Source organism: Thrips palmi, unplaced genomic scaffold (assembly GCF_012932325.1).
Source record: "Thrips palmi isolate BJ-2018 unplaced genomic scaffold, TpBJ-2018v1 HiC_scaffold_17, whole genome shotgun sequence".
Taxonomy (NCBI): domain Eukaryota; kingdom Metazoa; phylum Arthropoda; class Insecta; order Thysanoptera; family Thripidae; genus Thrips; species Thrips palmi.
In genome coordinates, this window is record NW_023144626.1 from 12339270 (window position 1) to 12355611 (window position 16342).

Consider the following 16342-nt stretch of genomic DNA (forward strand, 5'->3'; position numbering starts at 1 on the left):
ATTCTAATAGACTTTGCTGAGGTGAAGGCTATTTTCAGGTGTGCATCCATATATTTTCTAGCAACATTTCATTTGCAGTTATCTGCTTTTCTATATTTATATAGGTCAGCAGGCAAAAAAATGAAACAGCACAAGTAAAAATTTAGCTTCTTTGCTCATTGATTCCTGATGTATGGCTAGAGCAGTGACCTGCCCTGCTTTTGAATTTCCCTACTTCAGAATATTAGCTTGGGCTTATGCTGTGGTTTGTTTGATTTACCATGCAGATCAGAGGAAAACAAATAAACAGGGTTTGAAGTCATAACTTTTATTTATTTAACACTTGTAAGTCACAGTTATAGTGTATAAATCAAACAAAGTGCTTTGCAGTCAAGTACAAAGAGCCTTCGCTAAAGGTATCATTAAATACCTGAGGCTGTATTAACTCCTCCACTTTTACACACTTTAAGTCATATCTTGACTGATCAATAACAAATGCATGAAAATGATGACAAAAATATTTTGTATCAAAAGAACTAACAAGAAGTCTGAAATCTTCATGCTCATTGACAATAATGTAGCATATTTTTCCAAACAGTGGAAGGCCACCGTTATCTTTCATGTCAATATAAACATATGAGTTGAGCTTATACTCAGTACCCTTACATCTAACATATGAAGCACACATCCACTTAGTCAAACCATCAGGCAGATAAGGAACAAATTTCAAAAATTCTGAATCAGTACCTAACACATCGAGATGTTTTAATGGGCTGAATTCAACATCACAAATAGAAAGAGGATTTTTCTTAGTAGCTTGAGTGATTTGTTCCCGTATAGACAATGTCTTTGTTACATTTTTGCGAGAACGAGTAGCTTGCGCTGCAACAGTCTGTGCTCTGTTTTTAGATTCAAACCGCATGCACCAAGTGTGCACCAACGGTCCAACCATGGACATGATTCTTGAAAAATGCACCAGATTATGGTGCTTCGGTTTCAGTGTGTCTTTGAACAAGAAATAATACAGATGATTATGTTCTGCAACCACACTGTCCAAAAGATCACAAAGAAAGGGAGTAACATAGGGGCACAAAACAATATCCAAAATTTGTCGAAGCAGAGTGTAGAAGTACCATACAGGATCTCCTTTAGGAACTAAGTGACCTACCATCATAGAAAAATTCATTACAAAACTGAGCATTTCACTTGCAGACATTTTAAAGTGACCTTCTTTTAAGTTTTCATCACGAATATTTGAGGACGGCCTATTTTCACCTTTAGCACAGCCATAATTATGAGATCCTAAATGGAAATTAAGATCATTTAGTGAGAAAACCCTTTGCGAATGAAATAGGAGATAATATGCGCCATATCATAATGGCAGACACCCTGAAATAAGTCATGCATTATGTCAACACTTAGATTCTGGGTGACATGAAAATTAGGAAGGCTATTCCAAACTGAGTTTTCGATTACCCCTGTTAAAGAGGGGTCATTAGTTATAACGTCAGCAGAATAATTATCTTCATTTCTGAGCAACATAGGATCTTCCGTTGAGGCAAAGTGTAGTGCATCTCTGTGGATTTTACAAAATCTGCAGCAATGATTGGCAGTAAAGCTGGAGACAAAATCGAACATAGAGTTGACACCAAGGTTGTCCCCAATAATTAGACCTAAATGAAAATGTACAACATGAACAAGACCATCTATGTTAAGCACTATACCATTCACTTCAAGTTCCTTCAGTTCCTCGATCAGTTTACAAAATACAGGAGTATTAGAAAACATCTCTCGGTCACTAGACTTGAAGAGCAAAATAACAAAAATATTATCTACCAAAGATCTTATTTTGGGGGGTAGAACAGGTATACTACAATAAACTCCACCTAATTTACCAGTGTCTGAATGAGGGCCCAAGCTGTTGTTCACACAAAAGTCATCGTAGAAATAAAACAAGGGAATATGAATTCCCAATAAATCCTTAATTTTGGATTTCCACAATTTACTTTGGATAAAATTTGATACACTATTATCTATTTGAGAATTTAATTCATTCATATAATTCATAATATAGGCAAACATGCCCGGTAATTCCAAAAAACCCTTTAAAGACTTGGCAATTGGGATGTATGACATCTTAACTCCAATGGGGATAACTTTGCAAGCAGTCAAATCTTCACCATCACCAATAACAAGATCTTCAGGATCTACCCAGGTTGGTGCCTGTTTGAAATTCTTAAGTCTTAAATAGTCAGAGTCCAAACCTCGAAAGGGATTTTGAAGTACATCTAAATATTTGTTGACATTTGAAAGAGTCACAGGGGAAACACCAGTTCCATGCAGTTCCAACTGAATTGCTTTTTTCACAGAAGACACACTATTACCTATTAGTTCAGTAACTTCTGAGACTATAGTTTGAACAAAATTTCTAGGAATCCCTTTGTACGAGTAGAGCTTATTTAAAAACTGGTTTGAGGCTCCTTTCAAACTTTCTGTTACATTGGGAATTGCAGGACTAGAATTATTTGTTGCACTACTTTCTAATTCAATAAATTGATCTGCACCTTGACTAGACGTACTTGCATTTGAAATATCAATGCTATGATCATTCATACATTTTGACTTTGTACTTAACTTACTCAATTCACATTTCTTTGGTGGTTCTTTAGCAACGCTGTCATTGTGAATACACAGTAAATCCCAAACTCAGTTTCCGGGGCCCTTTGCCCCAGAAAGCAAGAAAAATCAAAACCGTTTCAGGGCCTTTCAATTACAGGGGCGCGCCCTGCCGCTCCGATTCACAGTCCGCCGGATTCGGGGTCCCGGCACCGATTTCTGGTAAAGGTGACCCGCTTGCTGGGAACCAGCATCCGCAATGCGTTGCTGTCGCCAGTTTCGCGTTCTGCCGTCGGGTCGTATTGTTTTTTTGCAGCACAAGTCAAGCGCTCATCACCGATTTATCGGGGTGAGTTAATTTTGTTTTGACAAAACTAACTGCATCTTGTTTTTTTAACTCTTACGTCACTATGTCTAACAAAGCATTTAGCTTGTCGATATCCCATCGCCGTCTTCATTCCGTTCTGCCTTATGTTTTATACTTCATAATGCTTATCACATAATGCTAATCACACTAATTTTGTTAGGCCAATTGAAGTGTACAGATGTTGTCTCTGTGCCTGACTTGACTTCTTGCCGCATCAATCCCTTCGTTTGAGGGATTCACAAGTGATTTTGTTCCCTTACCTTTGGTTACCATATTTTCAATTGTTGGGTTGTACAAATTGAAAATAGTGATCACTAGTTTTATCGAGACCTGAATGATCAAGTTCGCATCACTGGGCAAGAGTCAAATGTCGAACAAATTGACCTTGAAAAGTCTCAGGCGATTCCCCAATAATGGGATCACTTTTGTTCAATCGTTAAGATTCAGATTTAACGGAACACTTTGAATCAAATTATGGTGTTTGAACTAGTATATCTTTAACACGTTTACCATTGCTACTGCCTCTTTGTAATTTTTACGAAACCTGGTATCAAGCCTTTTATACCTATTATCAGATCAAATTTGATCACGTGTTCATTGTGCTTCAAGCTGTAAAAGACTGCACTTCTTAGAAACTTCCCTTTAAAGATACTAATGTTTTTTATGTTTTTTCAGGTACCATGGATTTTTCGAGTTGTCCGAGGCATCCAGGAGTCCACATTGTACTTTGAAAATTATTTGGTTTTGGGAAGAAAATAAAGTTGAATTGAATTCAAAATACATAATTATTATTAAATTTCAATCCTTGAAGACACAAGATTAATTATACATAATGTTCATTGACAAGTCCAGACAAAAGAAGTAGCATAATACTTGAAGAAAACTTGTTATAATTGAATAAAACTTGAGACATGAAATGCTTTCCACAATGGGATTCTTAGGTCTAAAAGCAGCTCTGCATCTATGTTCAAATAGATTCAGGTACTATTCCTACTGAACAACAGAAAGAATAAAAACAAAATTTCAATCAAAATGAATACAGGCATTGATCACTTCAATTTTAATACTTTTAACAAGTCAAGCAACTTGTTATTCTTGGCTATGTCTGAATTCAGATTGGCGGCTGATGCCCCCACTGTAGCACAGCACAGTACAATAAGTTGGAGCCTAGTATGAGGTGGGAACTTTATTCCCAGAACATAATAAGTAGCCAAAAGCAAGAGGAGGCCTTGCACTGAATCCTCAACACAAAAAATGGGCTCCGTGTCCAAGAAACAATGGAGAGAGCAATTTTCTTCTCGCCCTGCTGCTAAAAGACGAGGGGGATCTTTGGCTCTTGGAGTCATTTCTGCCGTTGGAGTTGTGACCTGCAGAAGATAGTTTTTCAAATTAGCTATTTAAATTAAAATGAAAAATAATTGAATTAGCCTTATTGCTGCACTCAGCAGTCATAAATAGGTTTAAATATACCTCAAATACTTCCATGACTTTTGCAGCACGGTTATCATCAAAGCTCTTCTTATACCATAACGGAATTTTATGGAAATATTCCAAAATTACTCGGGTCTTTTCATCTGAAACAAAGAACAAAATACCTGATTAAACCGTCACAGGAAATGTAGAGAGGTGAAAATATTTTTATTACCAAGAGTGCCTGACTGCACACAGATGTTCTTTTCTCTCATATAAGTCATGATCTGCAACGCTGACTTGGTCCAGTTAGCTTCCATCTGGTCTCTTGTTAACTTCATTTCAAACTCAAACTCTCCCAAGAGCTGCAATGAAAATAAAAACAATAAATTGTTTGTTTTCCTTACAATTCATTCTTGGCTACAGTCTTTGTGTAAAATTAAAGGTACTCCTACAATGGACACATGAAACTCATCGCTCACGAGCTTTTCACTCCTCTTGTAAGTGTTCCATTGGAGAGACCTGGTTGGCCAAACGGTTGCTCTCTGTGGTCAAAATGTGATGCAGTCTTGTAGAGAACAATGTAGCACGTGCCCTTATAGTAGTTTTAGTCTGCTCATTACTACACTCATAATTATGTAGCAAAAATAAAATTGCCTCATTCAAATAATTGATTCTAAAAATTTCACTTTTGCTATATAATCATGAGTGTGGCAATAAAAAGACTAAAACTGCTATTAGGGCATGTGCTTTATGGTTCTCTACGAGACTGCATCACATTTTATACACAGAGAGCAACCGTTTGGCCAACCAGGTCTCGCCAATGGAACACTTACAAGAGAAGTGAAAAGCTGGTGAGGAGCACCCTAAGAAAGGAACAACTCTGCTGCAGTTTTCCCGTAGTTTGTTTTCACAAACAATAAAAAGGCAATTGTTTATGGATTCTCCCCATTTATCTATTTTAGTTAAATACTAAAAAAGATGAAATATTTCTAGTCAATGCCTATAGATCACAAAAAGCAATAAGATTTCACCAAAGATCATTCTATGAGTAACATAATTTTTAAAGCTTTAAAGTGAACTGCAGAGGTATGTCTAGAGGGGGAACGTTCATCAACTTAGGTTTTCATCAATAGAATTAAATGATCACAGAAACTTACAATGTCAGGTAGATTTAATGCTGGGAACTCACGAAGTAGCTGAAGACCAGGAAGCTTTTTGGAAGAATCTTTTCTTAGCTCTCTACATACAGCCATTTTAGAGCGATAAATAGAAACATCTCTTTTTCCAAGAGACCAGTCTCCTTTCATTTCTTGTTTTACTGACTCAGGAGTCTGATCACCTGGCTCATCGCTTGATGTAGCAGCTTCTTTGCTGCGTTTCTTTGCTGACTCATTGAGTCGGTCTCTTCGCCTTCTGCACTTTTCATAAAGACCCAACTATCAGAGAAAGAAAAAGGAACAAATATTAAGATCAGTAAAGTAAAGAAAACACCCTTACAAACAATTATTGTTGCAAGGGACAAAACACTTAATGCAACACATGCTGTTAGGATCAGTTTTTTTCTTACATGTTTGGGATCTCCATCAACTTTCAAGGGAGACCATCGCTGTGCCATTTTCCGAGCTGCTTTCTCCAGACACTTGTTTGAAGCCAAATTTTTCCCGTACAGGTTGTCCACAACTTTCTGCACGATCACACTCTTGTGGTTGGCTTCAACCTTCCTTGACATCAGAGCATTAGAAACTTTTGTAGGCAGTCTCAGTGGAAACTCTTTTTCAATGTCCTCAGAAGTTGGCTACAACAAACAAACATATTTTATGGCTTTTATATTATGGATCAGGAAAGAGAAGTAGATTTAGATTAGGAGTAATTTGTATTATTCTAAACAGCAAAATAAATTTGAAGTTACTGACCTCATTGGAAGTTGACGAATCGAGAAGAACTTCCAAGAAATTTGAACCAGAAGCAGTTTCAATAATTATGGGCTGAAAATTAAATAAGAAGATAAGACCAAGGTGTGTCTGCAACCATCTCTCTTGAACTTCTCACTACTGCATAAGTTGCGGTTTTTTGTGTCTCTGAGTAATATTATTTGTAGGGACTTGTTTGCTCTGAAGGTGCGACTAAAACTAACTTATCATTCATCACCGATCATTTTTCAGTTTGACTTTCAAATATATTTGAATTAATTCTACTATGGAATGGTAAAATGAACTCTTCATTTCACACATATCTTGTCTTTTGAGTGATATCATTTGTAAGGACTTGTAAGCCATATGGCTTCTCTCTGTGATCAAAATAAGTTTTAGTCTTGTAGTAAACATTATTTCTTATGCTCTAGAACTATTTTTGGTCTTCTTATAAACATGCATATGAATATATCACACAAATAAAATGGTCTGATTTAATAAAATCAAATCAACAAAATTATATTTGCTTATTTTTGCTACATTATTCAATATATGATGAAAGAAAAGATTGAAATTAGTCTTAAAGCATAAGGAATAATGTTCTCTACAACACTGTATCACATTTTGATCACAGAGAGAAGCCATATGGCTCACAAGTCTTTACCAATGAAATCACCTAAAATACATGGTGAGTGGGAAGGAATGCTCAATTATAAAAAGAAAAAGAAACTCACAGAACCAAGACTACTGTTGGATGAAGAGAGCGATAAAGTTGAGTTGCTGCCAGACTCATCAAGATCTGTAAAATTGACAGTTGGATGAACTGGTACTCTTTCTTAAAATGTGATTTATAAAAGTAATATTTAGGAGAACTTACTTGTTATTTCCTCGTGCGCGGGAGCCGCGCACTCACAGTAGGAGCAGGTCGCCCTCGTAGCATTTGCCTCCAGTTCGTAAGCAGTGCAGGAGCACTTGGTGCACTTGCCTCTTTCTACCCCTCTGGGGTCTTTCATCGTGCTGTAAACAAAAACAAACAAAAGATGTTAATAGGGTACAATACAAACCAAAATTTAATGTTTGAGACAAATAGTTCTTACCAAAACAAGACTGGATACTAAAATAAAAATACCCCACAGAATAACTACACAAATGACACTTTTGTCCTACATTAAACATGGTTAACAATAAACATACCTAAAAATGAGACCAAAATTCTCTCCCTACATGACTTATACATACAGACACCCACAACAATATACTCTTACAGGATTGAACCACCAACACATTGCTTCATAGGGATATACAAAGCCCCCTTCACCAAATGGGCATGCAAAACATGATGGAGAGCTATGGTTTCAGGTTTGACAATCAATAAATTATCAGGAGACACCTTAATTTCATACGATGCCAAATAGATGCTCCGCCTTATGGTGGAAACCTTTTCACACACATACTGGACTGTTGGGTGGATGAGTACTTTGAACACTCGAACAAAGACTGGTAAATCATCTCGCACACCAACACACAAGTAACATGTCTGTGGTTTCAATGTAATTCCATCATATGTCAACCAGTTGGTCTCAACAAAGTTCCCAGCATACTGTGGGAACAATCTTCTATATGAACAGTCATTTACATTCACTAAGTGACAGGGCCCACACTTGCATGGTTTACGAAGAGATTTTGACAAAACTGAAGCGAAATGAAGTTGATGCTTGTAGCTTAAAGATGCTGGAATGTTTTTGAAGCATCCAATGACATACACTAATCTCTTAAAAAACTTATGTTTGGCTTCACACCTCATACACATGTAGTTCACAAGACTGCCATAGAGTCTCAAATACAAAGGGAAGTGGATCATGAAATGCTGCTTCGGAATCAAATTTGCCTTGTACAACAATTTGTAATCGGAAAGATAAATTTCAATCAGATCTCCCAGGTAAGGCACCATCCATTGCAAAATATCAGTTGAGAACACAATGCGGCAAATTTCAAGAAGGTCCAAATAATTCTCAAAATACTTGTCATCTTTATCAAGAAGGGGCCCTATGATCAAGGGCAGAATAGTTGCCAAAAGCCAGAATTGACTGGCTGATTGATGCAGTGATCCGTCATCCTTCAAGTGAGCCGCCTTTATTTCTGATGGTTTGCTGGAAGTCTCTGCGTAGCCATAATCAAACTCACGCACAGCTGAGTTGAGCCAATCTAAAGTGAATTTCTTCGCATGACCTGTTTCACCAAGGTAATGATTAAGAAGTCTCTTTATAGCCAACGGCACACATCCCTCTAGAAGATCATGCATGATATCTGGTGGAAGTCCCTCAACAACATGGTAACTTGCAAGAGAATTTAAAGCAGAGTCCCGATTCACTCCATATTCTGTACTAAGAGCTTCATTCTTTCCTCTTGCTGTTTGAATTTGAGCACATTGCTCGGCATGGGATTCTTTAGTCCTTAACAGCTCTGGTTTTTCTCTCACCATCTTCTTCATATCCTCATATGTTGCCATGCAGTGCCGACAGCATCGATGGGCTGTAAAACCTTCCTTGAAGCCACCCATACCATGGGAACCCAAGTTATCACCAATAGTTGCAATGAGAGTTCCGTGTACTTTTTTACCACATGGAAGTACAACACCCCGCTCAAACTTTTGCAGCTCAGCCACAATAATCTCTAAAGCAGAATCAATGCCATATTTCTTGTCCTTGATAAAGTTAGCATTCACCAAAGCAACCAAAAAAATGAGAGACACATTTGAACGATGATGAAGGGCAATATTATCCAGTTGTAAATAAAAAGCCCCTAACTTATGGGCACCTGCTTTGCTTTTCAATGGTGCACACACCTCTACATCATCATAGTAGAGTATAAAGCGATATGCACCTTTATCTATAGTAAGCACTGGATTACTTTTACACTTCTCACCTTTCAGATAAGTATCTAGAAATTCTGAGTTAATATCTTTTTGAGTGAGATGTTCAAAGTCAGGATGATTGATGAGTTTGTCCAATATTTCAGTTATTGGAATAAACATGACATCTTCTGACCTCAGCACAGTTTTATGCATACTTTTACCTTTTACTCGAACTTTTTTTAGCACCTTCCCTAAAGGTATAGCACGAGGCTCAATGACACCAAGAGATTTTTTAAAATACTTCTCCTGCTGTTTCACAGTTCTGAGATTGTCAAATATTTTAGATGATGAGTCAGCAACTGCCTTGACATCTACCAATTTATCTAATGACACATCACTTCCCGCCAACTTTTCATCTAGTTTGGAAACAAACGCCATCACAGAATCCTTTATAATTTTTTCAGTTTCTGCGATAACAAACTTGATGGAACTTGATGGAATGTTACACACTGAATTTAAATGAAGGAGGTAAGAGGCAGCACTTTCATTAACGGGAGACGTTTCCTGAGGGAGAACACACTTAACTGCATCTTCAAGCGGCATTCCTTTTTCAGCTTCATCATCAGCGTCACTCTCCAATCCTGAAAATTCACCATCGCTAGTGTTGTTTCCAAAACAAGAGTCAGCACCTAATCCTGAATCCTCCTCATCAGAGCTTTCTTCCTCCTCAGTGCTTTCATGTCCTTGTGCATCAACACTGCCCCAAGGAGAATCAAAAGCGACGTCAGCATTTTGGGAAACACTATCATGAAGAACGTCCACAGCTGGCACACTAATTTGAGATTCACTTTCAGGAAAAATTGGCACACTAATTTGAGATTCACTTTCTGGAACAATTCTTGCAACTGACTCATCATTTTGGGGGTCACAAACAGAGGCACTTTCTGAAGGCAGCACAACACTTTGTTCCTTGGTCTCTGCGCAAAGTACAACATCTTGAACCACTTCAACAGACACAGTCTCACGGCTGGGACCTTCTACAATTAACTTTTTTATCACAGAAGCACTGGTGACAGCAGGGTCGGATGATTTCCTCTTCGATGCATGATGTTTTGAGTACCAATGTGTACGGAGTGAAGCAAAGGTAGAATAAATGTGCTCACAACCTGGGCACTTAACCTGCAAATCCTTCTCCTGCTCGTGGTAGTCCTTGAGATGTTTTAAAAGAGCCGAGTCCTGCACCTCTTCTCCGCACTTGGTGCAAATCATAGTTGAATATCAACTGAAATAATGAGATGATGGTGGATGTTAGTATGAAACTACAAAGCTAGTGTGAGGGAGGCTACACATAAACTACACCAATTAGTTGCAACCATACTACAACTGGACGACACAAAACAAACCACACAAAGTATTTGGGCGAATCTCAAAATCCATTCGAACATTAAGAGGTTCTCTTGGCCATGATAAGTTACGTACAGACACCAGTTGCACGCACGCTCAACAGACCGCAAACAAAGGGAACATGAACAAGAAAGGACTTGAAACTCGAACGTTCTCGACCTCGACTCGCGCATCGAGACGCGCTGCGCTCTTTTTCTTCTTCTCTATTGATGGCTATGAAATGTGTGTGTGTAAATCCAGGGTATTTGAGGTGATCATATGATAATCTGACGTAAAATTAGTCCTAGAAATAGCCAAAAAGAACGGTTTTTATCCAAATAGGCATGAGAAGGTCGACTGCGGCTCCGCTGCCCCGAAAACCGGCGAGAGCGGCGCGGAAGACGAGGTGCGGCGCTCGTCGATCGGAGCGCACTGCCCGACAGTGTTCTGGCCCACCGGAAGACGGCCGGTAGCGGCCATTAATGGAGGGAAACCTGTTTGAATTCGATTCAAAAGTGCCCCAGAAATTTTCACTTCTCGATTTCAGGGGAAAATGGTACTTTTGCAGCCCCGGAAACTGAGTTTGGGATTTACTGTGTACTTTGAGGAATGTTATGATCTCGCACTAGATGATTTCTATACACTTTCCAAGTAGGAAAGTCTCTAGTGCAATTATTTTCAGCACACTGATAAACATGAAAACCTTGAGAGACCACAGTTAAATGATTCCATTCCAAATGATACACTAGTTGGTGGATGGACTGTGTCTCAGTTTTACACTCCGGACACAGAACCATTTTACACAAGAAAAAAATTATAAACAAAACAAATTTTAGAGAGTAACAATACATTATAAATTGTAAACCAAAAACACCTAATATCAATTAAATCATAAACCACAACCCACAAAAAGATTGATACTAATATCAAAAAATCAATGTGAAATAAATCACCTTCCTTAACTTAAATTTACTGCAAAGTTATGTCAAACATAGCAAGTAGACTGACAGCTGAATGAGTAGCACTGGCTTTGTCATTAGGGGTGAAAATTTCATACACAAGAGTTTGTAATAGCAACCATAATGGTCTGCTTTCAATAGAATATTTCATAGCAAGGGAAAACACAGTCTTGAAGCAAATGTCTAAGGCTTCCAAAGGTGAATTAAGAAGATAGAAAAAATCATTGATGCATACATAGCAGGCTGTTATTGAGTCAAGGTCTCTTCCCACAATCACAACAAACGGTTGTCTCGTTTGCTTTACCTCGAGCAACCTTTTGTCTCTTCTGTTGACAGTTTCCTGAAGCTTGGAAACATCCTATTGAAAAGAAATAGAGGATTTCAAATAAAGCAATGGTGCAACTGCCTTAACATAGAATAGCAAATAATGAGTGAGTACTTACATCTATGTGTGTGATAAATCCATTTTGAACTTCTATTCTGGTTGGCCTCCAGCCTCTAATTTCTTCAACAACACCATCAGTTTTCTTTTGTTTCTTCTTGGTGACTGTATAAACAGGCACTAGGTAGCACAAGTTCATCAGAATTGCATTAGTGGAAAGTTTACCTGGAAAAGAAATGAGATGAGTGCAAGTGTTCACAGACAATAACAAGTTTACAAAAAACAAGAAAGCTGAACAAAAGTAAAATCTGTAGAAACTTACCAGTCGCTTTCAATGTCACTTCCTGCTGTCTCAAAACTGATTTTAGTTCTCTAGGGCAAGGACGCACATTCTTTAGTTCTAAGTAAGCTTTCTCTATAAAAGACTCAATGTTATCGAATAATTTGTTGGCCTTGTCCTCAAACAATAGATCAAAGTCAGATTGGACCTGAAATTGTGAAAATAACAATTAACAAACTTGTCCATTTTAATAATATAATTGAAGGGAGAAAAGTCAAGGTGACCTACCAGCAGGTGACCAAGAGGCTGTCGAAGTACTTTATATTGTTCCAAGTATGCAGTAGGACAGTACCGCTTGTTACCTCTGGTTGCTTTTCTAGCTTCTGCGGTATTCCTCCACTTATCCTGCACTGTAGTCCAGGGCTCGAGATGTGAAGACAACCAATCGACATCTGTCAATACTGAGTCTGTAACATAAACAACAATTAAAATATTGAAGGGAAGACTGATCAGTGCAATATAAATACCTCAAAAGAAAATAGAGCATCAAATTAATGTACATCCAAAATAAAATGAAAGAAGAAACATACCTGGTAAAGGTTCGGTGACATCATCTTCATCACTATTATCGGAAGCAGACTCATCGTTAACTTCACCAACATCTCTCCTTGCACTATAATATGCTTGTAATATAGCACCATTTGCAACAACCTTCTTGTTTCCTACAGTCGTCCTTGGTTGGAACCAAAGGTGCTGAAACCAATAAATTTCATGGTTAGAATAAACTGCAGACAAAATGTAATGTCTACAGACAATAAAAAAGATAACTAACCTTTGGATCTTTAGGAAAAATTGCAGAAAGTAGCTCAGCCCATTCAGCAAACTGAGTGTGTGGAATCCTGCAAAACAAACAATTATAGAAGAGTACAAAACCACTAGAATTGGTAAAATTAAATCTAAAAAGCTGCAATGCATACTTTTGGTGAACGTCGTCCCTTGTGTGGTAAAGGACTATGTGTCTACAGAGTTCTCGCCTCTCTTTAGTGCGCAGTCTGCGCTTCAATAAGAGTAATGCACTTGCGTAGCCACTCAGCTTGATTATGCTGAGAAGTGCCTGTATAATCAGAGAACAGAATCATAATAAAAACAACAACAATTGGCATCAGTGCCGTGAACCAGTTCTAGATTTAAATGGAATAAAAAAATACTCACATCAACATCAACTTGAGAAGGTCTCGAAGAAGTACTAGGAGTAACAGTTTCTATTTCCAGAGGGACCGATGCCACAACAACACTGTTTCCATCCAGAACTATATCCTCACTTACCATGAGGCTATCAGCAATGATACTATTGTTCTGGAACAAAACCTTATAATAAGCACAGTGGATGACCACATAAAGAAAAACTGAAAAGAATATTTTTAAAAACTTACATTTGACTGGAACTGATGAAGGTAGTGTTTGAAAACAACTTGGTCACCAAACGCCGGCACTAACTGTTCGACATACTTGTCATTGAGGAAAGACAAAGCCGCTTGTCCGATTCCCTTTGCTGGAAACAAAGTAAAGAACAATTAATCCAAAGTAGAGTTCGTCCCCACGTACAAGCAGCATGGTCGATCAGAGGTTATGTTACGACATAGGCATAGGAGACAGGTTATTGACAAAACGAGGAGATAAATCAATGTACGTCCACATTATTTTCAATGGATTTTGAAATGTGGTAAATGGCCCAGTTCACACTGACACACTAAATTTCACCGTACATGCCGTCCGTGAGAACGCAGACTAGCCGCTGGGACGCAAGCACGAACGAATGATAAGAGAAACGGCAACTTGAACAAACAGGTTACAATCGAGAAATAAACTCACCTCTAAACTCTTCCGTATACTTCTCAAGGCCCCATTCCTTGAGTTTAGACACAACGAAGTCATCAGACATTGTGAAGCACTTCGCAGCACGAAGTAATGACGTGAAAGAACCGCATTTTGAAAACCTGTAGCTACACTGACATTTACTGAACTGAGACTGCAAATAACACTCCACGCACTGCAGCCAACAATTGAAAATGGGTATAAAGTATATTGTTCTTTCAGTAGTGACAACACTTGGACTTTCTCACACACGTTCCAATACGTGATGGCGTCTGACACTGACAGCACAGCCGAAGAGATACGGCCATAAAAATGAAATGGAGGAAAAGGCTCTATCTCGGCTCACGAATTATTTGCAGCATAACCAAACAATATTGGCAGCCGCTGATTAGGACTGGCAAAAGCGGAAGTTAGCTGAATCTGGGAAAATTTCAAGGTTTCAAGAAGCGGAAGTCGATCAGAGAATCAGTTAAACTCTTACCCCAACTCCGCAGATGTCGCCACCAGCGAAACTAGATTTTTAGCTGTGGTGCTAAATCCGCTGTACTAAAAAAAATTGCTGTGGTCTGATTTTGTTTTTTTTGCGTGCAGTTTGATATGTTTTCTCCCTTCACGACTTAACTGCCGAGATTAGTCGGAGTTCGAGCTACCACGTTGTGCACGACCGGTCGTGCCCTTCGTTGGGTATAAGAGGGCTTCCTTGGTGCGAGAGAGCAGACGAATAGACATGTCGCCGTAAACGATGGCCGCCTTTCTGGCCCTGGCCTTCCTCGTAAGTTTGAGAGACAATTGACTTTCGCAGTTTCGTTTTGCCGCGCCCACAATTTGGTTCAGCAAAGGAAGGGGTCAGCCTCGGTGGCCACAGAGTACTTTAAAATATCCGTGATTTGATGCAAATCTCCTTCTGCGGGGAACTGCTAAAACAGACGTCTGTTATAGCAGTTCCCCGCAGAAGGAGATTTACATCAAATCACGGATATTTACATGTAATCTGTGCCTCGCCGAATGAGCTTTCAAAAATGGGGAAACCTCCTTTTGATTTCACTTAAGGCTATAGCAGATAGTTTGTGAGAGGTTTGGTTTGGTTCGACATTAAGCAATTGAATTGGCTTTTTGACCCACGCCTTGCGCGTCTTTCTAAGGTGCAGCAGTTTTAAGACGCCTCTCACTGTGTTCCAGGTGGCCGTGGCACTGCCCTGCGCACACGCCGCCTACGCCAAGTCGTGCATGGCGTCGCCCCAGGCAGCGTACGACTGCACTGCGAAGGTGCGAGCCGCGGCCCTGGCCGTGAAGACCGTAGACGCTGCTAGGGCAGCCCAGCCCACATGCTACGCCGTCATGTGACCAGTGGCGCTCTCTCCACTCGAAGAGTGGAGAGTGTTCCTTCGGCAAATGATGGACGTTCCCTGCGCCATTGATTTAAAAGTCAACTATTTGAAAAAAAAAATAACTAACGAAATCCCGCACAGTAAAAAAAGATTCGCCGATTCGGTGACGTCTGGGCGCCAAAACGAGAATATTACAAGAACAGCAACACCCTCAAACTGTTCTGGCGGCCCTCTGTTCGTTCCGGCGACGCTCGGTCTAGTTTCGGTGGCGCTCGGTCCGTTCCGGAGCGGCCACCTCACCAGAACGGCACTGCAGTCACCCTCCCGCCAGCGACTTTTAATCGTCGTATTAATATGAAATAGGACACAAAACAAGTCAGGGGCTGTCAGTAATCATTCGCGTGACTCATCAAAGCGTAACGTTGCCGGCGGGCACGCACAAATATGCACAAACAGCTCAAAAACAGTTGTTGTGGTCATCCTAACCTCTCTGGCGGAACACCACCTGGTGACGCAGGTCACCGTTTTGGTGACAGACCGTCGCCGGGTTTGTAGGGGTACCCGTTTCGGTGAGATTGGATATAGAACGACCACCAAAACAGCGAATCTTTTTTTACTGTGCGGTATTTCACTGCAAGAAAAAGTGTGGATAGTACAACAAAAGTACAACAAAAACTGTTCAATAAAAGTACAACAGGGATTGTAGAGAGTACAACGAGAATTATAAAAAAAACACAACGAGCCCTGGACTGCACAGCACTCGTCATGCCGGTTCCGTTGTACTTTGTACAACAATTGTTGTACTTGAAAAGTTCACTAGATTCCTGATAAAAAAAATTGCCAGAAATTTGTGTACTTTTGTTGTGGTTATTTCCTGCAGTGTTGTGAAGTAAATAAATTTCTTTATTGTACTCTGGTTGTCTTCAGTCACCTTCAAACGGATTGGACGAATTCGTAGGATACTCACTGAATGCTTCTTTCCTCTTTTGAGTTGCG

At 39.3% G+C, this 16342-nt stretch overlaps 3 protein-coding genes across 6 annotated transcripts; all 3 read right to left on the reverse strand.

The window, feature by feature from the left end:
- Positions 1 to 349: 349 nt before the first annotated feature.
- On the reverse strand, positions 350 to 2592 carry LOC117643328. The gene is made up of 2 exons (XM_034382174.1): positions 1368 to 2592; positions 350 to 1281 (listed from the first exon to the last, which is right to left on the reverse strand). Exons 1-2 carry the CDS (start codon positions 2590 to 2592, stop codon positions 350 to 352), a joined length of 2157 nt encoding a protein of 718 aa, XP_034238065.1.
- Positions 2593 to 3805: 1213 nt separating this feature from the next.
- LOC117643698 lies at positions 3806 to 11594 on the reverse strand. Of its 4 annotated transcripts, none has more exons than XM_034382748.1 (9): positions 11531 to 11594; positions 7163 to 7302; positions 7020 to 7084; positions 6289 to 6360; positions 5943 to 6170; positions 5533 to 5811; positions 4608 to 4737; positions 4433 to 4536; positions 3806 to 4329 (listed from the first exon to the last, which is right to left on the reverse strand). In XM_034382748.1, exons 1-9 carry the CDS (start codon positions 11575 to 11577, stop codon positions 4012 to 4014), a joined length of 1383 nt encoding a protein of 460 aa, XP_034238639.1. In that variant the 5' UTR covers positions 11578 to 11594; the 3' UTR covers positions 3806 to 4011. The 4 variants fall into 4 exon arrangements, with proteins under 4 accessions (XP_034238639.1, XP_034238638.1, XP_034238640.1 ...); XM_034382747.1 differs by lacking the exon at positions 11531 to 11594 and adding an exon at positions 10619 to 10778; XM_034382749.1 differs by lacking the exon at positions 11531 to 11594 and adding an exon at positions 7383 to 7536.
- Positions 11595 to 11659: 65 nt separating this feature from the next.
- On the reverse strand, positions 11660 to 14140 carry LOC117643330 (the record flags this gene model as incomplete). Its single annotated transcript, XM_034382175.1, has 10 exons — positions 14016 to 14140; positions 13577 to 13695; positions 13356 to 13499; positions 13121 to 13257; positions 12976 to 13042; positions 12734 to 12896; positions 12432 to 12610; positions 12186 to 12351; positions 11925 to 12088; positions 11660 to 11839 (listed from the first exon to the last, which is right to left on the reverse strand). Coding segments are annotated over exons 1-10 (1389 nt in total), but the record flags the coding sequence as incomplete, so codon positions are not given.
- Positions 14141 to 16342: the final 2202 nt, after the last annotated feature.